General features: G+C 45.0%; 1 protein-coding gene across 5 annotated transcripts; it reads right to left on the bottom strand.

The window, feature by feature from the left end:
- Positions 1 to 1,108: 1,108 nt before the first annotated feature.
- AK2 (adenylate kinase 2) lies at positions 1,109 to 18,417 on the bottom strand. 5 transcript variants are annotated; one of them, XM_010976055.3, is made up of 7 exons: positions 18,194 to 18,407; positions 11,750 to 11,875; positions 9,916 to 10,026; positions 9,693 to 9,787; positions 5,404 to 5,476; positions 4,031 to 4,226; positions 1,109 to 1,984 (listed from the first exon to the last, which is right to left on the bottom strand). In XM_010976055.3, exons 1-7 carry the CDS (start codon positions 18,290 to 18,292, stop codon positions 1,980 to 1,982), a joined length of 705 nt encoding a protein of 234 aa, XP_010974357.1. In that variant the 5' UTR covers positions 18,293 to 18,407; the 3' UTR covers positions 1,109 to 1,979. The 5 variants fall into 5 exon arrangements, with proteins under 5 accessions (XP_010974357.1, XP_064349868.1, XP_064349869.1 ...); XM_064493798.1 differs by lacking the exon at positions 1,109 to 1,984 and having other exon boundaries at positions 3,861 to 4,226; positions 18,194 to 18,409; XM_064493799.1 differs by lacking the exons at positions 1,109 to 1,984; positions 18,194 to 18,407 and adding an exon at positions 17,711 to 17,733 and having other exon boundaries at positions 3,861 to 4,226.
- Positions 18,418 to 23,276: the final 4,859 nt, after the last annotated feature.

The following is a 23,276-nucleotide window of genomic DNA, read 5'->3' as shown; positions in this document are numbered from 1 at the left end:
GCACGGCAGCCCTCCCAGAATGGTAGTGATTCTTACCTCATCCATCTCGGTGTCCAGATGGAGACCAAGCCCAGAGAAGAGGGTGAGCAACAGCTCACCCCATCTTCCTTCAGTTTATTCCTTCCAACTATACTAGGAGTTCTCCTAGGCTGGTCTGATAAATATTTCCCCAAGTTTGCTGCATGCTGATCAAGGAAAGGAAGAAAATTTTCATGAGGCATTTAAATATTTCAGGGAACAAAAAGATCAGAGCAAATAAGTCACGTTGACACTTGAAAATGACTCTGCAGAGGTGGGGAAGTGGTGAAGCAGAAGAGGGAGGAGCTGGCAGGGGGAGGAGGACTTCGTACCAGTGATGCTCTGCCTCTCTCAGGAATAAGCGCCCGCAGCAGAGTGATGGTGCTTCTAGCCTGGCTCCCTCTGTTTCTGGGAACAGCAGTCATTTCTCAGAAACTTCCCTGGCAAAGGCAGCCCTTCCAAAGAGCATGAGAGCTTCAGTTTGGACACTTAATTGAAGCTGATTTTTGCAGGGAAAGAAATGGATTTACAAAGAAGCAACCAAGAGTAATAGAGGCAGCTGAAAAGGCAGCCAAATCCCTGGCTTAGGGATCAGAAGCACTGGCTTTCTAGGCTGTGGACAACTGTCCGCTCAACAACCATCCAGCCCGGCAGGAAGCAGATATTTTTCTGTGTATATTTGGATCCAACTAGCATTTATCTAGTGTCTCTTGAGTGCCAGGCACCAAGCAAAAAGCTTCTTCTTATAAACTTCATTTACTGCCAATGAGTCTGAGGAGGCGGTACTGCCAGTTTCTTTTTTTCAGACGAGGAAATAGGAACAGAGTAAATGACTGGCTGCGGTTCGTCGCACATCCCCTGAACTCCAAGCACAGCGCTGTCTCCACTAGACCAAGCTCCTTGTCTTCAGGCTCAAGAAAATCCTGTATATGAGCATGAGGTCAATAAGGTACAGGCTCTTTGTATGAATACACACTTGGACTTTCCTGCCTCACGGCTTCCAGTCACAAGAAAGGGCTTCCAAGTCAGATCCAGAATTCAATGTCATTTTTCTAGCCCAGATCCCCTTAAAAAATGCCATAACAGGGGATACAAATTTTTAACACACTTTATTGATTTAGGGGCCAAACAAGGCAGCATTTGGACAGTTAAGAAAGGCACCTCATTGGAAACAATACATCACAGTGCTGTTGAGTGATCCCAGTCACAGAATTTGAGGATCGGAAGGATAATCTTTGGAACATGTTGTTTAGGACACTTGCTCATTTATTAAAAAGGGTCTCTTCACACATCACGGATGGAGGAAGGCAAAAGTGTAGGACTGTGGCATGTGCTGGGTGGCTGCCAAGAGCTTACCCACGAGAGCAGGTGTGCTGGTAAATCAGTGGTGAGTCGGGAAGGGAGCGAGACCAGCCTGCCCCAACTGCCGCACGACTCCAGTAAACTTGATTTGCTGAGCCACTGCCCTCATGAACACACTCCATATCTCTTTCAAGTGTGGAGATGACAGCTTGATCTCACAGTAGGGAACCAGGGTTAGTAGTCAACTCCTACCCTGTTTCAAGCTACAGGACAGGCAGGACAGCCGTGTTAATTTCCTGCACTCCTGGGCTGGCAAGAGGTTCTGATAAAAGCTGAGGTATTAGGGCACTGGCTTTAAAAAATATTGTCACCAGTCCAGAGTAAATGAAAACATGATTCCTTAGAAAGAATGTTGCATCTCCCTGTTTCTATTTATACCCTCCAATCGGTGTTTTAAAACATTAAATTTCCCCTTTGCTTATACTTTTGAAGACTCCTACTCTCTGTAAAAGAAATCGCTCACTACAACACTGCTGCTCTTCCCAGTCCTCCCTCTCCATCCTCACCCTGACCACCCCTCCCCTCTGCCCAGCACCTAAGAGCAGGGATCATGCCGCAGGGTGATGAGCAGTGGTGCAGTCTCGCCTGGCCTTCTGTTACTAGGCTGAAATAGAGAGGAAACAAGAGAGAACAAAATGGGTTTTTAAAAATCATGTAAATATCAGAGAAGGTTGGCATGCATGCCCCAGCAACCAAATGTATTAAACACTGGACATTTCTCTGCCAGGTGAAAGCTCTCATGCCTGCTGAGGTTAAGGCTCTGGAATTAAATGAAGCAAAAATTGAATCCTAACCACCCCCAAAGGGCATGATTTCCCCATGATCTTCTAGTTCTTACCGGCAGCCCAAATATCACACACACGTGTGCACACATGTGAATGTATATTGATGGATGACAAATATTTGAGCAAGGATCATGCACACTCAATTAGCAAACACTCAAGGACCTCAACTTTGAGACCAAGTGCCTGCAACTGTCCCCAGTCAAAGGGGAGTCGATTCTAAGATCCATGAGGCCACCCTCACCCAGAGCAGGAGCCCAGATTCCTGTAGACACAGCAGATAGTTTTGGTTTCACTCCCTTTCCCTGTCCATTCCCAGAAGTCATGTGCTTTCCAGAAATACCCCATGCCAGACTGGATTTCCGTTAAGAATGGGTGGAATTAGTTTACAGCCATGGAAACAAGGCAGAGCAGAGCCAGCAGACACTCACTTGAAGCGGACAAAGAGGGATGCAAGACGGCCACGTACCCGCAGCCAGCTTCCAGGCGGACAGAGGACAAGCCCTCTGGAGGTCCCTTAGATAGCAGGAGAGCTCAGGTCAGATGGGGACTGGGCACTTCAGCGTCCACTGCACTGAGTCAGCACATTATGCCTGGCAGGTGGTATTATTTACTGGACCTGCCGCTGAGTTTCTAATGGTTTTTCCAGAGGCTGCTGTTTTTGTGGTCCCTCACACCAGTCTATTAATTCATCTGTTTGCGACAAATCAAACCAGAGACCAAAAGGCACAGCATGGACCCCAGAGAATGCTTAATAGTTGGGGAGATGAGGTTAGGAATAATAAAAGCTGGCTAGTGTCATGGGTGATCTTATTTTGGGGTGATCCTTTCTCGGGGAATCTGTGCCATCACCATCATACTGTAAGGGGTGAAGGATTGGATCTGGAAGGGAGAGGATTGAGTTTAAAATGGATACATCTGATTTGGGTTTCACATCCTGCAGAGAGACTGGGTTTGAATAAATTCTAATCAAAATGATCCAAAAATAAATCACCCTCAAATCACTGTTTTGTTCACATTTGGGGACAGAGGCAAATGTTAAAGATAAAAAGAAACCTGCCCTGGTCTCTCTTTGGGGAAGTGGACTGGCTGCTCTCAGATGCTCACCCTGGATGTTCAAAAGACACTCTATAAATTCAAAAGGACCTTTCACCTGGTTAATTCTTTGGCAACAATCCAGTATTCAAACACAGGTTCCAAATGATTCCTACTTTACAGAATCACGACGCAGATCACAAAAATATTCCAACTTGGCTTAGATCTCTCTATGGTGATACCCTCTTCCAGTAATTTCTGGAATCTATAATGTAAGTGCCTTTTCCCTTCCATTTAGGGCAAAAAACTTAATGATCCCTGTCCACACACTGACTCATTTGGCTTTTCTTTATGGGTGAGAAAACAAGTGGAATTTACAGCCAACAGTCTGTCATTAGGAACTGTGGCTCTGCCTGACTTCACGTGACTCTGAGCTTCCAATTATCTGGTAGAGACAGAATAAATACCAGGGAACTAGGGTACCTGGCAGATACCTGAGTTATTTATTTTGGTCAACAAATAAAATTAAAAGTATGGCTAAAAAACTATACATCTGGTTAAGCAACCTTGCCTATAACTTAGAGTAGGAAAGTGTACACATACTTACATCAACACACACGCACACACACACAGATGAGATGAGAGTTGCACACACGCCAAAGATAGATGGAGCAAGTGCTTTTTTAATAAGTACATCAAATGATATTCTTGCTGCCCTGAGGAAGCTTCCCTCTGCCTGCTCTGCCAATCCCACCCGTTCCCTCAACAGGGATAGGAAGAAGAAAGAATTCCTTTTTGGACCCGACATTAAATAAACATAACCAAGTCTTTACATGTGGCCTTGGAGAAGGCTGCCAGGATGCTTGCAAACACGACATCAGGGGTCTGGGATGCGTCGATGGCCGAGTGGATCCCCCGTTTACTGTAGTACTCCACCAGCCGGGTAGTCTGAGTGTGGTAAGCCTCCAGGCGGATTTTCAAGGCCTTCTCATTATCATCTGATCGGCGGATCAAAGGTTCCCCGGTGACCTGAGAACAGGCGAGGGCAATGAAAGGCCAGGATTCTTAGCAAGGTCTCCTTATGCCAGATGCAAATTTGAGACGCTGTCTGAACCTGAAGTCCTTCAGAGGGAAAGACAGACAATCTAGACCCTCCCCAATAGAGAGCTATGAAGAACTTCACTACTTCCAGCAAGTCGGTCCCAGGAGCAGACCACCTGGTCCAGAGAAGTCAGGGAGCCTGAAACAGCAGCTGCAAGGGAAGGGCTGAGAGAAGGGGACGGGCACAGTCTTTCTCTCTCAGTTTGTGCTCAGCTGTTCAGCTTCCAAGACAAACACTTCCAGAGTCAGAAACAAGGAGACAGATGCCCCTGAGACCAGGAGAATACATCAAAATCAGAGCTGCATTAACACGTAGGATCTCAGTTGCCTACGTATTCAGTGTTTTTACTGAGGTGTCAGCCATCAACATTCTGAAAGTGGTAAGTGAAGTGAGCATGTAGAATTACCAACTCTGTGAAATGTGACCAAGTTGACGATGGCTTTGGAACCTGTATGACCTGATGACCTGATGAACTTGTCTCATATGACAAAGGTAAATCCAGGAAATTCTTACTGTAGCCCACGTGCTCTAAAACAGACGAAATGGACAATTTATGGCAAATGTTACAGTGAGCATGTGTGAGATCCTCCCTTTTACATCTGTAAGAGATTGAAGACTGTCGTAAGAACCTGGCAGTGTTAACCTAGCCAAGCTCTTCTGAATCTGTAGGGCACGGCAGTCACTAGAGAGAGAGGATGTTCTTCTGAAGCAGGGCTGGTCCACAAAACTCTCTTCAGTACTATTCTCCCCACCCTGGCTCTACTTAGGGGCTTCCCAGCAGCTCTTCTCCTGATTAGTTGACCATTTATTTAGGTTGCCACGATACCAGAAAAGGGCTGCTCTGGACAAAAGACAGGTACAAACTCGGCCCTGCGAAGTAGGTGGCACTGGTAGTGACCTCAGGTCAAGCAATAAAACACTTGGAGAGACACTGCAGATGAGCCACAGCCCGTGTGATTTATGTGATAGTGTTATTGTTCATGGTTAAGTCAGTAATACTGGTAGAAATAAAGGGAAGATGGAAAGAACAAAGTGGGGAGAAAGACAGTGAAGGAAGAAAGGGGAAGGAAAGAAAAGGAAGTTTCCTGTCTTGGGTTTACATACATCATCTTTCATGGGCTCCTTTGGGGGGTTGAACTCCTCATGGTAGGAACGGCCACTTGCGGGGTGAATCAGCCTGAAAGACAGCAAATGAACACAAATGAGGCTGCCTGAACCCCAGCGGTCTCCAAGATGACAAGCACAGACAGAGAAACTGGATGCAAGGACTTTAATCCAGCAGAGAACCCAGTTATAGGCTTTTCTTGCTTAGGAAAATAACTGGGCTTATGCCAGAGTGAGTTATGTTTTCTATTTTGACTCAGTGTTAAACTGAGTGGCTGAAGATGCTAACACAACTGCCTAATTCAGGACTGAGAGAAGGCACTGTGGGGCCGGTCTCACACAGCCATTCATTTACTCACCCATTCATTCAACAAGAATTTACTAAGTGCCTAGTCCGATTTAGGACTTAAGCTGAATCCAGGGGCTACAGAGCAATGAGTCAAGATCCCTGCTCACAAGCAGTGCTTAAAGTAGACGGGGAGACAAATGTGGAAATAACGAACTACAATAAATGTGGTGATCCTTTAACAGAGATCTGGGCAAAGTGCTATGGGGGAGAGAGAAACTAACCTTATTTTCTAACCTAGTGTGGTTATAAAACCAGAAAGAAGCTACAGGAAAAACATGTGCTATGGATGCCAACACCACTAGACGATGCTGCACACCTTTGGGACCACACAGGTACAGAGAGCCCAGTCATCAGAGGGCAACATTCAAAGCATCATGAAAAATGACATATTAAACAAGTCATGGAATAAAGAGCCCAAGAAGAAGCATTTATTTGGCACTGAAGATGTAGCTGGTAGTTGCATCTGTGCTGTGTCCCCTGAAGCAACAAGCCCATGTTCCCATCTAGGAGTGGCCATACCACAGGAGCCCCAAAAACCTAAGAAGGGAAGGAGGCAGGCCAAACACTGCTCAGGAGCCAGGGCCCACTTGAGTTCGTGTGGTTTTCCACTTCTATGCCAAACAAGGTCTGCTTGTTTAACTGATGGCTGTTCTCATGAAGTTCTGTTAGACCAGAGCTTCCCAACATTTTCCACTTTCTGGCATGCACAGAAAAAGTACTTGGGGTGCTTGCTCTGGGGGCTGAGGGGATCAATATCTCGGTGCATCAGAAGGGAAAGTCTGGGTTAGACTATCAAAGTCACACACGTTTGTAAAATGTGATGCTGTGTTTTAACGACAGCATATTTTGGGGGGGGGCATTTATAGAGCATGGTGGTCCCATTTACAGCATAGGGGGCAAGGTGATGGCAGAATGAATACATTATACTGAATGGGCCTCTGCCTGCAATCATGTAACATAAGGTTGGGCCCTCTCTCCTACACTTGAGTTGCTGGAGGGGCTCCTCTGGTGCATCCACTGGGAAATGACATCCACTGGGAGACGCAGGGAGAGGAAGCTGCTGGGCTCCGCTGCAGCTCTCCCTTTGGGAAGGGCGGGGGGCAGCAGATGTGGACCAGGCTTCCTTCACCTTCTGGAGAGCACACGGCACATAGCAGCCAGGCTGCAACACACACAACCCTCTCCACTCCACATCCTGACATTATCTCTTGCTCACTCTCAGATTCCCTCAGCCATCTGCTTCTTCCTCACTCCCAAACATCGCTTTAAGAGGAATGCAAGGCTCACTCCCTAGAAGCGAAATGAAAGAAAGTCCAATCTTCAAGTTCACAAAATGGGTCTGGTCTCAAGTACCAACCAAAACAGCTCTATGAGCCACTAGGTCTGGCCTGGATGTGGAGGTGAAAATGGATGCTGGGATGCTACAGCCACTGCTTGCTGCCTTAAGGGTGACACTTCAGACACCTATTTTCTCATCCACAAAACAGGGATGGTACAAGACATTAGGTTAATGATACCAGACAGCCAACACTGAATAGGTTAAAACCAAAAATCACCAACCACATTTATGCAAGAAATAAAATAATAACCCATAACATTATTAGAAGTGGAGTCAGAGCCAATTCAGAAGATATTTACAGTGGGGTCCTTTTCATACCAGATTTAAATAAAGATCCATATTAAACCAACTAGTTCCTGTCTCTTTTTCTTACAACAATCAACATAGTGGACCAGGAGACAGAAAGCAGGCTTTTGGTGCCAGTTCTACCACTGACATGCAGAATGAACCTGGAAAAACACCTTTACCAGTCTGGCCTGTTCTGTTTCCTTCTCTGTGGGGAAAGGGGGCCACACCACACCACTCACCATCAAATTTAGAGACTGAGTCTTGTTCCCTCTACAACAATTCCGTAGTTTGTTCTTCAGAATCTCTCGGCTCCCCACCAGCCAACCCCAGTTAAAAGCCTCCATCACTTCACATCAGGCTCCTAGCTGGGGTCCTTGTCTGTTTCTCCTTTCCCTCAGTTTAGCCTGTACGCCAGGACCAAGCAAATGTTCTCAGAGTGCTAGATTTGCCACAACACCTAGTGGCTTAAGAACATCCCAGCACTCCTGACTCTTTGTCACATCCACCCTCTTCACCTGGCAGACTTTCCCCAGTGAAGCCCCAAGTCTACCTTCCCCACACATTCTACTATGCAGCCTCGGCCATTCCTCCAACTCTGGACAAACATTCTGCCACTAGCCCCAGCTAGAGCCCCTCCCCCAACCCAAACTCATTCTTGCCTCTACTCCCTCCTGGGAAAGCCTCAGCAAGATCCCCTCTATCCAGGAAGGTCAAGTTTGACTTCACACCTCTCTTAGCCAGCCTTCCCTCCCTGCCCCCAGGCTCTCTTACTGGACTTCCTACTGCAGTTAACAGCCCAGGTTTCATGTGTGGCTTGTAGACTCTCTGAGGTCAGAGATGGGCATCAGCACATTGTTCTTCTATATCCTCTCCTGGTCCTCTGCTCCCAGAGTCTGGTGCTGTGCACAAGGCAGGCACTTAGGAAGCCGGGCCAATAACATCAAAGGCCCCTAGCGTCACCCAGTACTGTTAACATCTGCCTTACACAGCCAAGACCCTAGCCCTGGTGATGTCCTGTCTTGTCAATCCTACTGCTTCTTGGACTACATCAGTTTTGTCTACTCTGTGCCAGTGGGGATGCAAAGAAGCAAAAATTCCTGCTTGAAGGAGCCTATGGGACAGCTAGAAACATGAAACCTGGATCTTTGAAAACAAAATTAATATAAGGTGGATCCCACTGTATCTATTAAAGCCTTCGAGGAAAACACCTCTAACACTCACTCTGTTGTCTGTTTACAGGTCTGCCTCTCTCCGTAAAGATATGGACTGAAGACACATGGAAGAAAGTTCAACCTCATTAGGAAATCAAAGTAATAAACTTTACAATAGGAAATTATTCTCTCCCAACTAAATCCAAAAGTTTACATGTACTATGATGGTTATAACATCAATTTAACAGTGGACAACTGGAAGAAACACAAATACACAACAGGGGAACAATTAAGTAAATGATGGTTCGTCTACTGTGAAATAGGCTCCAGTTAAAAGCAATGGTCACGGATGTCTGGTTCAAGAGGGTAGGCTGACCACCTTTCTGAGACTCCATTAAAACGAAGAAGGGATAAAAAGCTATAGCCTGTTAACAAAGAAAAGAATGTGGGGGTTTATTAGTGCTTGAGAGCTTCGCACATATTTCTGGAGGGCACAAAGCAGATGGCAGAGTGACAGTGAAAGAGGGTAGAGGACACTGTAGCCTAAAGCAGTGGCATTCTTTCAGAACAAACTGCTGAAGCAGAAGCATCCAGTGTTGACTACTATAGAGAAACAAGCACTTTTAAACAAATGTACATGCAAAAAAAGCCAGTGATTTTTGCTAAGGTGGCTGGACCTTAAGCAAGTTTTTCTTCAATTTTCTAAACTCTGTGTAGATGATCCTATTATTTTTATAATTAATAAAAAGCCTACAGCAAGGTATGGCAACTCCAACTGGAATCGGATTTAAAAAGCACTACACTGGAGATACACATGTAAAGAGCTCAGCGTCTCTGAAGTGCCCACGAAAGCAGGGCTCTGAACTACGCACATTATGTTATCCACCATGCACAGGGGTTCCCCGAAGCAGGATTATTAACCCCACTCTGAGGATGCAGCCTTAGAGAGGTTAAGAAACTTGCCCAGGGTCAGAGTTAAAAGGCTGGAGAGGACTGAGTTGTTGCCAGACTTCAGACCCCTTGCTCTTCTGTCCACATCCCCGTCCCAAGGCACCGAATAAGACCAAGCCATGATGAAATGGCACTAAGCTTCATGGCTGGGATTAGGCAAGAGCCGCTCCCGTGGAAGCATGAAAAGAAGGGATCTTCATGGGACAAATACCTTCCTGTGATTCTCCGGATCAGCAGAGAGTCTGGGATGCTGAATTCAATCACAGAATCAAGCTTCTCTTTCCTCTTCTCCATGAGGTCATCAAGCTGTAAAAGAGCGTGTGGCCCACCTAAGCTACCAGAGCTCAATCAGACCCATTTCCCTCAAAGGAATGAAGAGATAAAGGGCCAGAGTGCACCTTTTCGCGATGGTGATACAAAACCAAGCCGCTCACCATTTCTGCCTGCCTCACAGTCCGAGGGAAGCCATCCAGAAGAAAACCATTTTTGCATGCAGGGGTCTCCAAATTTTTCTCAATGAGCTCCACAACCATTTCATCGCTCACCTGGAAGTCAAAAACAAAAGTTTAAATCCATTAATTAGGTGACATTAGCCCAATTCCAAGGCCACAAGTTTGTCTCTGTGTAACCCAATTACTAAACTGCATGTTTTCTTGATCCCCAAAATGCAAAAATAAGAGAAAATATGGAGTGACTTCATTTGGAAGACGCAGTTTCATGATTATTTCTCTGGTTGCCATATACACATTCTCTCCCCCTGGGATTCTCCTGTGTTCCAATACTCTGGATGAGAAAAGAGGATTCCAGTGCCTGCCACCCTACCAGGAAGCCTCTCTGGCCATTAGTCAGAGCCCTAACCATCAGATAACAGCTTCTCAGCAATCAGCTGTCCTCAAGACACAACAAAGTGAAGGCATATGGCTGAGAGATTACTTGGGGATGGCTCCAGGAGAGAATGGGGTTGACCAGAATGTAGAAAGGCACTAACTTTTATCTGCTCCCCAATTTTGATCAGGCTAACAGTAAAGTGGCCCAAGCCATCTTAGACATGACGCAACAGAGAAGTTCACTGACCTGGCAAGACTGGGTCAGAACCAAGGAACTAAGAAGCCAGCCCAACTCGTCTCTGAGCCTCTCTTAAAAACCCCAATGAGGATCCTTCCAAGCTTCCCCAAACTGGTTTTCCTCCTGGGCTTTCACTGGAAGAAAGGTTCCCTGCCAGCATCACAGGGAAGGCTGCCCATTTTGGTAGCTAACGCTCTTATCTCCTGGGACCAGCTGTGAACTTGGGGACATAGTATAAGCTCTGCAACTAAATGAAGGCTGGAGATAAGTCATCTCGTTGCCACATCCCAGTGCTTTCTCAGTGCAGGACCTTTCACCAAGACCCAAAGTCCAAAATATCTAAGTTTCTGGCTTAAGGCCTCACTAACGTGAAGGGAAAGCTAGGAGAAAAGAGGCAGGTGGGCGTGCAGGCAGGGCTGCTCCAGCTCCAGAATCTCAAAGCTGGACCAGAAGTAACTCGGCCTAGCACCCTCCCCAACCAACATTCTAAGCTATGTAAAGACCAGATGGCAAAGCACAAAATTTCTGAAGGTGAGTCCCAAGGCCAAGTCCCAGAATAACTCAGTTACAGTTAAGCTCTGGCACTGATCAAAGAAGATTTAGTAGATAATAAATTGTATTTGTCCAATCAGGTCAACTGGACTAAAGACAAGAGAAAATGCTATTATATTCCCCAAATAAGGATTACTTTTGTCAACTGCTGAGCTACTCCTCTGTTAGAGGCAAAGAACACCGAATCACAAAAGTAGATTAAAAACACTCTGTGACTTCTTTAGTCGTCTCCTGAATACACCCTCGAGTTCTGGCCTAGGGATGGCAGTTTCATTTTTGGCCTTAAAAAATGGGTACATTACAAAATGTGCCAGCACAAAGGAACCTCAAGAGTACCGTGAACAAAATAAGTGCCATAAATTCAGAATGAACCAAGCAACTTGCAACTGCAAAAGGTCATATAATGTGCCAGTTTGTTAAAACACCCTATAGCGTGGGGCTGTCCAACAGAACTTTCTACAATGATGGAAATATTCTATATCTATGCTGGCTAGCAAAAACGTGAAATGCGACAAGTGAGACTGAGGAAGTTAATTTTAAATTAAATTAAAATTAATTTCAATAGCTACAAGTAGCTGGTGGTTACTCTACCAGGCAGTGCAGATCTAGACTCTGAGGAATATCAATATTCACTGGTACCCCCGAACCTACCAGCTTCCCGGCATCCATAGTTGCCTTTAGCTTTTTTCCCAGCTCAGAGCCAGAAGCCACCATGGCCCTCAGCATGTCCCCAGTAGCCAAATGGCAGACACAGAAGTTTTCAGCCAATTTGGGTGCCTGTGGAGGGCAAGAAAAGAACAAGATAAAGTTAACAGTGCAGGTCCTGGAGTCAGACTGCCTGGGTGTGAATTTACTGGCTGTGTGAACTCTGACAAATGCCTAAAATGTAACAGGGATAAAAGTACCTTATATTATAGTTTAATATATGATTATAGCATTGTAGTAAGAAATTACACGAGATAATACATGTAAGGCATTTAAAACAGTGCACCTAGCACACAGGAAGCCATCATAAGTATCAGCTATTATCACTACTTCCACTAGACACACTAGTGACACATAAGCTTCAGTTTCCTCGTTACAAACGGGAAGAACAGAAATCGCAATATCAACACTTCACATGGCTGCTGTGGAGTTTAAATGAGTTCATGTGTATAAAGCACCTGGCACGACGCCTGGCATGTCACGTATGGAATGAACATTTGCTGAAGGAATGGACGTGTGGTTGTCAAGCACTGTGGCCACTAGCCTGGGAGGCAGCTGGGGCCAGTGCAGAACGCAGTTCAGTTCTTCTCATTCCCTGTCACTAGGGAGCTGCATTATCTTGGCCAAGTCATTTAACCTCTCAGAGGCTGTTTCTGCATCTGTTTAAAATGAAGGCGAAAAGGCTCCATCTCAGAAGGTCACTGTGAGGATCAGATGAGAGACACGAAGAGCACCTGGCAAACAGTAAGTACTTGCCGAGTACCTTTAGGAGGCAGTACAGCCTTTTGGTTAAAAGCGTGGGCTTGGGAGTCAAACTGCCTGGGTTTTAGATACCAGATTCACCAGAATGGATATGTGACTCGAGAAAAATAATATCACTTTTTAAAATTTTAAATTTCCTCTAAGTAAAATGGAGATAGTAATAATATGTATATCACTGGGTTGATGAGATTATATAGAGTTCAGCTTATGCAGGGCCAGGCATATAGTAAGTGCTCAGTGAGCCTTAGCTGTTACCCTTACCCTGCCCTAATTCCATATTAATTCCTATGGAAAGAAAATACTTACTGGGATGTCTCTTCTAAGAACCCTGCTGGGAGCCAGGGAAACAGATGCGTAAGAGATACAGCCCTGTCCTCTATGAGCTCAGTTTGGTGGACTATACAACAGAGTGAAGACTAGAAGAGGAAGAGACTCCGGACAGCTCAACACTGCTTTTATAGCGGCAAAGAAGAATCCAGAACTCATGAGGAATACAGTCAGTTCAAGGAGCCTAATACTTAGTTTTCCGGTTCAATTGTTTTGTGAAGTAAGCAGGGTCGGAACCTTGTTCAGACCAGTTCTCTGGGAGTTTTCTTAGGTGCACACAATAAAAGTTAAGCAGATGGGGCTCAGTGCAACAAATGCTGGTTTGTGACTCATGGACTGATTCAGTTCGATCAAAGAACTGACTTCATAGCAAAATGGAAGCCAGGGATTAAAGTACTAAATACTTTAATATTGAAGTATTAAAAACTATACTTTGTAACTTTTACAAAAAGCTTTTAAAGTTTTAACTTCACAAGGTACAGCTTTAGCAAACTGGCACAATATGAAGAAGTACAGTAAAAAGTACTTTTTAACACTGAGGTACTAAAAACTGTACTTTGGAAAGCCAATAAAGTTCAGGGCCCTCTGGCAACAGACAACCTTCTGGTCCTCCAGGCTGGCACAGTGGCCGCAAACCTAGAGAGCTGTGCCTGTCTGCCTATCTTTCTTCTTGGCTGTTGAAATTAAGTTGGGTGGAAAATTTGGAGGTCAGGCTTGTTCGAGGGGAAAGGCTAACCAAAACACCAGAGAAGAGCTGTTAAACCTAACCATTCTATTTTTATCACCCCAAATCACAGGACTCTTCTGTGCTGTTCCAGGTGAATGGATCCTACGGCTGCATGGAAAAACACTCCCAGAGGGACGACACGGCATGGTGGAAGACTGACTCCTTCATTTCCTGCCGGCTGCATGGGAGTCAATGAGCAGGCTGCCAAGAGCATGAACTTTGGAGTCAGACAGATTTGCACAGGAGCGCTGCTTGCACTCAACAGCTGTATGACCTTGGGCTAGTTCCTTAACTTCTCAGAATCTCAGTTTCCTCACCTGTCAAACGGGGATAATGTCTACTTCACAGGGCTCTTAACTTACCTTGTAACCTCGGGCCAGTGATTCTTTGAGACTATTTTCTCATCTATAAATTGGATATATTATTACCATCACTTGGTAGGTAGGAGGAAGAATGGAAGACTCTCAACAAATTATGGTTCCTGGTCTAATCCCAAAACTACCCTAGCATTTGTTAGTCACTCACCTGACACTTCCTGCATGGTGCTCTGCACCAGCATGTATTGCTTGCATGCACATTTGTTTCTGCCTCTACACCTATACTGATAGCAACAATGTGAAACAGTGATGCTGTTCAAGAATCAGTCATGAGTTCAAATCCTACCTTTGCTATTTTATGTCCTGGGGCAGGATATAGACTCTGGGTCTCAGTTTATCTGTAAAAAGGCAAGGATAACAACAGGAACTACTCCTAGGGTTGTAGGATTAAATGAGATGACACAGTAAAGTCTTTGGCTGGGGCATCTGTCACATAACCCAGCAATGGGTGACTATTTTGTGATATTACACCCCCTAGAGGGCAAAGGCTGCTCTGCATCTCTAGCACTGAACTTAACAAAACATCCACAGGGTAGGAGACAAATCTAACCCAGGGCCACAGAGAGCAGCAAGAGCAGGAGCTTTGGAGTCATTCAGATGCAAGATCAGCCAATCACTTGCCCTGTAACTTAGAGAATAAGCCCCTCCAGCTTCAGTTTCTCTAACTGTAAAAGGGGGAATAAGAGTGCGGGTCCCACAAAGTTGTGTTTGGGCTGTGAGTGTCTGTGCACTGACGTAACTGGCAGAGCCTGACCTGTAAGATGGCAGCTGATGCCCTAAGTGTGCTGGCCTTGAAGAGCTGGCGTCAGTGGGACACACGGAAGGAATTGTGAAAGGGGCTGACAGAGGAAACAGGAAACACATCTTGGTTTTGGCCACACTGCAGGAACACCCAACCCAAAAAGGGAGACAGGGAAGTAAGGTTATTTAAATAAAATAACAAACTCAAGTGTTCTAGATGTTTCAAAAGCAAGTAGCTTAAAAATGTTTAACTACTTTAGTTAAAAATAAGAAGTTTTAAAAACAGATTACTTCAGCCATGCCAACATGAAATTGATAAAATATTATGTATTATGAGTTATGCAGGTATAAAAAGAAGTACTAGTGGTGAAGAAAACAAACATTACTGAGCAGGCACTAGGCACTAGGAATTCTATATTAAAGACTGCAAACATTTACCAATGGGGACCAGGCAGGCAACACATATGAAGTGGGTCAAATATAAGCAAAAGTCAGCGAAGAGGGCTATGCAGGGGACAGGAGAGCACATGGACCATTTAAGTGGCAGCGTCACTCAGCTGTATGCCACGCTGAATGGAGGCCCAGAACCACCAGATCTGACTTCGCAAGAGAAACGGGAGCTCTGGATTTTTAAGTGAAACTTCACAACTGAAAACACTGTGTGGTCAACTTATTATTTTGAAAGCTGACAAATAAGAGGAATAAATCAAGTATTTATCCTGCCTTTATTATACAAACCATACCAAATAGTAGGTGAGAAGTTTCTCTTTATAGAAGTACTTCAGCTAATAAATGAAAAGGGAATGAGATAATTAGACCACCATTTTGCCACCCACAGTGAATTCCTGGACCCAGGTACTAACCACCAGAGACAAGCTGACAGGATGTGCCTCCAAACAGACAGCACGCCATCACCTGTGATGCAGTGGGACCAAAACACTGAACCTGGGTCTGCTTAAGTGCATGATCAAACTACAGGAAATTTACAGGAAAGAGAGAGGAAAGAGGAAGATGTTAAATACGGTATGGGGATACAATAAAAAATCCCCAGAAAGAGGATACTCCTAGGATAAATAACTTCCACAAAACAAACAAAACTGCAAGGAAAAAAAGGGGAATCTGTAAATTAAAAGACACTTGAAATGATCACATTTGTGAGACAAATAAATGGAAATGTGAACTTTTACTGCTATTATTGTTTTTAAGGGGACATTGTGCTTATTTATAAAAAAAAAGAATTTCTCTTCTAGAGATATACACTGAAATATTTACAAATGAAATGTTACGATGTCTGGGAACTGCTTTAAAATTACTTGTGGAGGGAGAGTGGATGGGGAAGGAATGGCCACCAGCTGATGTTAGTTGGGGCTGGATAATGGTACAAGGGGGCTCATTACACCATCCTGTTTTCTTTCATAATAAAAAGTTGGGGTGTGTCTGCAGGCTGCTGCAGGCTGCCATTTTGCAAGCTCTGAATTATGAACACTTTTTTTTTTTTAACTCCATAAAACTACAGCCACCAGGATTTCTATTGTTCCAGTTAAGGAAAGAAAGGTGTACAGAGGTTAAGCGACTTATGTAAATCTTACTCCTTCCTCAAGTCCCAGCTTTAATAACAACTCCTCTACTTCCACAAAGCCTTCTCTGACCAACTCCCATCATATATACACCCTTATAAATCAGCAATCAGGTATAATTTTCTTCAAAACTTTCTGAATACATCAACCTTTACATAGAGATACATCCAAATTTGGGGGGATATGCCACTAAGATGAGGGAATCGATAATTAGTGAACACTTACTATGTGCCAGGTTGCCATCAACATATGTATTATACATGTATAATAACAATCTTCCAATATCCTTATGAAATTTTTGTCTAGGGGGGCAAGGACCTTATCAGTCTTGTTCACTGCTCTATCTCCAGTGTTTGGTGCTCATGAAAAGTTGAATGAGCCAGGTAAGCATTATCCCCATTTTTCAGGTGAGAGCACTGAGGCACAGAAATTACAAAGCTATAAAGCCCTTGTCTCAGCACTGGGATGGGTTGTCCATTTCACAACTACTGAAATTATTAACTTCAATATGAACGAAGAAAAAACAATCGATGCATCTGAGCTACCTTGTTTACCTCATCACAGCAAAAGTCTGCAGACTTTGGGATTAAACATTCCTGGGCTGCAGGTTACCTAATAACTGAGGGTGGTAGCAACAGAAAGGAGAATTCAGTATTTCTGAGGACAAGGGGATTAGGTAACAGTGAGCCCCAAGGGCAAATCAATGCTGGCTATAGAGAGAAAAGGAAAAGTGGTCTATCTTGACCTAGTGGCCAGAGCCCAAAAGCAAAATAACAGGAATGAACTGAATCTCTCAGACTTCTCTTCTTCTCATTACCCATGTGAATTTATCTTCATCCATTTCCAGTAACCCCACCAAATGCCAAGTAACGTGCTGGAGAGTCACAAGAGTCCCGAGGAGTAAGACATATGGTTTGTTTGGCAAGACTTTGGAATCTTTGCAAGTGCTAGGAAGAGAAGGGGGGACACAAAGCAGTCCCCTAGAACCCCATTCCCTTAGGAGATCAGATTTTCAGGAATTCCCTCTTTAGATCCTAACAACAGGCAAAAACCTGAGGCCCCCCGAGGCGGGGGCAATGCCAAATGCCAGGCAGGCAGAAGATATTGATGGTAATTCAACCAATGGGCTTCTGAATCCTAACAGAGATCATAAATCTCAACCTTGCTCTATGGGCCCATTAGTCCCAGATGCCAAAGGAGGCCCCAGAGTCAGCTAGGGCAGAGAGCAACTTCAGACTCCAATTACCCAGAGTCCGGTGGCTCCTGAGGTTCCAGGCTCCATGAAGTCAATTTTGCTAACTTGGGAAAGCTATCTGACCTCTCTCGGCCTGTTTTCTTACTGGTATACTGAGACACTCCCAGCTTAAGTGGCTCAGGCAGGTCAGACCCCACTTACCTTACCAGTACTTCTAATCAGCACAGGCCACCTCCCACTTTACCCCACGTGCAGGAGATGCTCCTGCTCCCTCAGTCATTAATCATTACACGAAACGTACCCCTACCCGGAGTGCCTGGAACGTAACCCTTGAAAATTCCCTCCCAAATCGCAGGTAGTCTGGGGTCCCTGCCTCCACTCGGGCTGCAGTCTTTACCCTTCAAGTCTTCTCAGCTTCTAACCTCTTAATAAGGGATCTAATCAGTTCTTAGATCTCCTACCACGACACCTCAAGCCTGGACCCCTCAAGAACTCTAACCCTAACTCAGACTCCCTCAACCTCCAATTTGGACCCTCCCTCAAACACCTGCCAGAACCCCATATGCCAGCCAGGGCGCCCCCAGGCCTCAGCCCGCAGCCTCGCTCCACGGTGACCCAGGCCGCCGGCCGCCCCGACCTTGGAGTTCCACCGGTTCCGCTGTCCAGCCCGGCCCTGCAGCTCACCTGGGTACCCTTGCCGGCCCCGGGCGGCCCCAGCAGCACGGCCCGGATGCCTTTAGGGTACTCTTGGGCCGGCTGGGCCGCGGGCACGTTGGGAGCCATGGCTGCCGAAGCCTCTCACCGATCAACTCGCCCGCACACCTCGCAGGTTTAACGCTTCCAGGGCAGCGCGCCACGCACGCCACGCATGCCCAGCTCGCCGCTCACGCTGGCCCGTCGTCACGTCCGTCAGCCTGCTTCTCCCATCCCTGAGCGTGACCGACATTTCACCTTACCAACCACGTGGCAAAACTGGAGAAGACGTCTTTCGATTGGACATAACCAGTGAGGGAGTAAGGAAGGGGCGGGCCATCATGGACGGAGGGGGCAGGGGGTGGGGCTCGAGGCGGGTGTGCGGAGTGGGCGGGAAAAAGTGAAGCAAGACTGAGACCCGCCTAGGAGTTCTAGGTTGGCTTTTGACAGTTATTGACAATGGCAACTCCGATTAAGTATTTTAAAATTGCCCGTCGGCATATAAATGGACAAAATCAGTCTTAGACCATAAATTGGCAAATATGTATCAAATATCCTTTGGCCCAGCAATCCCACTTCCAGGAACTCAAATGACATAATCTAGGATATACAAAAAGATTTGTGTAACAAAGATACGAAGTGTAGCACTTATAACAGCCCCCAAAGCCCAAAACAAATTGAAAAAAAAAAGGCAGTATTCTAAATGTTCAATATTAAAGCTTGGTTAAATAAATTGTAACAAATTTGTGTACTGGAATCCCCCCATGTTTAAAATATTTAATCACACGGGAAAATATTCGCCAAACAGTATGCAAAATTGCAGTTACAAAAAAATCCCAATTTTGTTTGTTACAAGGGGTGATCTCTGCATAGCGTAATTACAGGAGCTTCTCCCCTTCTTGTGCATTTTTATATTTTCAAAAAGTTCTATAATGAATTCTGTCATAAACAGATCAACCTTTTTAAGTCAGGAAAAGGTAGTTTTTCTCAAAAGAGATGACCTTCTCTTGGACAGCTTTTTGGTGTGTGAAAGTTTCATCTACACCCTCCATGAAGTAATCCCTGAGGTCCTGGCAAGACCACCCCCAAGGGCCCCTTTGGACCTTTAGTTGAGAGTGTGATTATGAAACAATTATGTTTCCCCACAGGCTTGTCGCAATACATTTTCTACATCCTGAATATGAATTTGCTATCTCTTCAGCTTGGTCTCTTCTGTTTTACCTCCCCAAAGAAGTTCACATTCATTCCTCATCCCCACACTGGACTTCCACAAGGTCCCTGACCTCGAAGGAGGTGGAGATTGTTATGCCCATTTTCCAGGAAGATATACAGTGATCAGCCCAAAGCCACACAGTAGCAGAGTCCCAATGAACACTGGGAATGACAAGCTGGTGCCCCGAAAACCACAGGATTCATGGGGGTGAGGATGAAGGTAGGGAGCAAGTGCATTTTCTCCAGTAGAAGCCTCTGGTGCCCAGAATTCACTTCAATCCAAGAAGACCAGAGTTTATGGAGGTTTGATGTGCCCAGGGCACCAGACAAGGGGCAATAGGAGCAGCTTTTCCTTTCTACCCTCAATTCCAACCATCCATGGAGCCCCCAGGAGAGAAAGCAAATCAGATTACACATAAATACACAAATGTCAGGTATATTCGCTCACTTTTAAAAAAAATCCTAGTATTTGGGCATACTAAGGATCATAAAGGGAATATTGACAGCCCTGGGGAAGGAGAGAGTACCTCATTTATTTATTTGCTCAACTATTAAATTTTAATAATAACTGCTATTATCTACCTATTATTGGTACTGCATGCCAGGACGGTGCTAAGCACTTTATATGCATTGTCTCATTTAATTCTCACAACAAACTGTATATGAGGTAACTACTTTATTATTTGCATTTTTTTTTTTTGGTTGGGGGAGGTAATCAGGTTTATTTAGTTTTTTGTTTTTAGAAGAGATAATGGGGATTAAACCCAGGACCTTGTGCTAAGCATGCACTCTACAGCTTGAGCTGTCCTCTCCCCTACTGCAATTTTTTAAATAGAGGAAACTAAGGCACAAAAAAGTGAGATCTGTCTGACTGGCTGGTACCCAGTCCTGCCAGGCGATAAGACAGGCAGCTTCTACAGATGTGGGACTCACAGTGCAGCTGGGTTCCAGCTGGAGGGATCATGGAGATTTCTGTGAGAGGGACCTTGAAGGTTCAGAGGATTTGGCTTTGGGATGGTGGAACATTTCAGGCCGAAGGAACATTTGGAGCAAACCGTCAAAAGTGAGAGAGAGTAGGGTGTGCTGTGGGTTTTATTCAATGGACTTTGGGGAATCAGGAAGTTTCTTAGGTAGGATAGTCATGATTAGATTCATATTTTATAAAGGTCACTTGCAGGACAGACTGGAGAGGAGAGAAAGAGATGAATGCAAGATAAGGTAAGAAATATTTCTGTCAGTGTTTTGCAGTAGACAAAATAATGCCCCCTAAAGATGCCCACATCCTAATCCCTGGAACTTGTGACCATGTTACCACACACGGCAAAGTGGACTTTGCAGATGTGATTAAGTTCAGGATTTTGAGATGGAGAGATTATCCTGGATTATCTGGATAGGCCCAATATAATCACGAAGATCCTCATAAGGATAAAAGGGAGTCGACAGAGCCAGAGAAGATGGGGTGACACAGCAGAGGTCAGAGCAGTGTGATGGCTGGCTGGCTGGGGACCACAAGTAGAGGAATCATGGCAGCCTCTGAAGTTGGAAAGGCAAGGAAAAAATTCCCTCCTAGAGCCTCTGGAAGGAACACACCTTCTGCCAACACCTTGATTTTAGTCCAATAAGGCCCATTTTGGACTTTTAACCTCTAGAATTGCAAGATAATAAATTTGTTTTCTTCTAAGCCACCAAATTTGTTACCGCAGCAGTAGGAAACTAATACATGTTCTTTGGAGGCAGGCAACAGAAAGACTGGTTACATTAAGCAAGAAAGGAGATAATTGGTAGGAAACAGTTGTATAACCCACAGCCTCAGGAATGGCAGGACCCAGAGCTGCTTTGGGTAATCTAGGTAGCAGGAATAAGGGGACAATGCCTAGGGGAATATTTATTTCCTCCTCCAGCTTTTTCCATGTGAAGGGACTTCTTTTAGAGTAACACTCTGCTTCCCACCTCACCTCCTCATTCATCCATCCTCCCAAGAGGAGGAGGAGGAGGAGTGACTGCTCTGATTGGTGAGTTTAGGGAGAATGATTAGAGTTAACTCAGCTCTTCCTCCTTCTTTCTCTTTCAGATCTACTTGCCCACAAGAACCATGCTTTTTTCCTCTCTTCCTGCATGCTCTAAATTTTCCAAAGTCTGACCCTCACAGGGAAAACTATGATTTTCCAAGTCTGCCTGAGACTGGGTAGAAAAGATTAATTTGGGGGTTCAGCATTAGCAAACCCACATGTCAATAAGACCTAAAGGTATATTTCTCAGGAGAGGGTATAGCTCAGTGGTAGAGTGCGTGTTTAGCAGGCACAAGGTCCTGGGTTCAATCCCGAGTACCACCACTAAAAAATAAAACAAAATAAAAAATTAATTTAAAAATACGTATAGAATCTAATTACCCCTCCTCCCAAAAACAAAAACAAAAGCAAAACATCTCCAAAAACTTTATCAGTAATGAAGCTGATACTCTGATCTCCCTCTGCAATACGTCTTCAACTATCTCTTTTGGTTCTAAACTTGGGTGAGGCTATCCCAACACCTAATAAACAATTTCTCATGGATGCTACCATTGGAATGACTGAGCTTATTTTTGTTTTTTAAAATATCTGTGTCATTCTACTCAAATTTAAAGCTTGGATATCATGTTCACTCTTTGGCAAAGGTGGTGAATACCTTGATTGACAGTTCCCTCAGACTGCAAAGAATGGGAGAAGTAGTTGCCAAAAACAAATGACAACTTCCAAAATAAGAGGAGAAAGCTATTGGACATACAGAAAGGACAGATGTCCACCACAGGGAGCTATTGCAAAGGCCAAGAGAAAGGTAATGAGGGACTGGACTATGGAGATAGAATTAACGGGACTTGACACCAGACCAGATGGGGATGAGAATGTCTTGGGGCCAGCTGACTAGGGGGATGGTGGTGCCATTAATATTCATCTTATTCGTTCTTTACTTGATTCATTCAATATACATTTAGTGAGCATGTATTATGTGCCTAGTATTGTGCTTGGTGCTAGAGATCCAGTGGTGAACAAGGAGGGCAGGGTCTCCTCCCTCATAGAACTTGTAGTCAAGTGGGGGAAAAAAAAGAAAAGATGGTGATTTCAGTACAATGGTGGAGGATATGCTGGGGGAAGTCCAGGCTTTAGTGGGGACACAATAGAAGGGCATCTAGCCCAGATTTGCGGGGAAATGACATCTAAGAGAGATAAAATCTCAAGAATGAAGAGAATTTGCCTAGAGAAGAGAGAGGGGACAAAGGGAATGGTCTGGACGCAAGAGAGACTATGGCAATTTGAGGGGAAGCAAGGTACTCAGCAGAGGAATGCCTCTCTTATGTCGTGGAAATCCTATACTGTAAAGGGCTTGCGGGAAACAGCCACATTTCACCTACAGAAGCTAATAAGGTGGACTCTTGCTTGCCTCCCTGGCAACCAGGGGATGAGCACATGACCAGGCTTGACCAATGGGATGTTCTTGCCCAGGACTTTGACATTTGAGGGAGAGAGGCAGAGTGGCAGGGCCTGTTCTTTGAAGGAAGGGGAGAGTCCCACAGCAGTGGGTGGCCAGTAGTGGCTGTCCAACCAGGCTTTTCCTGTGTCATGTCCTTGCCTATGTTCTTTGCCTAATTGCTTTTGGTTCCTATCCAGGTTTGGAAATTGTGAACACCCCACATTATTCAATAAACTCCTTCACTATTTACGCTAGCCACAAGAACCCTAATTGGTACAGAGCTGAGAGAAGGTCAGCATGGCTGGAGTTACAAGTTGAGAGGGTGAGGGAAGAAAGAAGAGGGTGGGGAGGCAGGGACTCATGGGAATTTTCCAGAAGGTTCTATGGAAGGCTCTCCTCTCCAGTAAAAAGAGAG

The sequence above is a fragment of the Camelus dromedarius genome, chromosome 14 (genome assembly GCF_036321535.1).
Source record: "Camelus dromedarius isolate mCamDro1 chromosome 14, mCamDro1.pat, whole genome shotgun sequence".
Taxonomy (NCBI): Eukaryota; Metazoa; Chordata; class Mammalia; order Artiodactyla; family Camelidae; genus Camelus; species Camelus dromedarius.
Note: the sequence above shows the minus strand (reverse complement) of the source record. Positions and strands in the feature narration are given on the sequence as shown.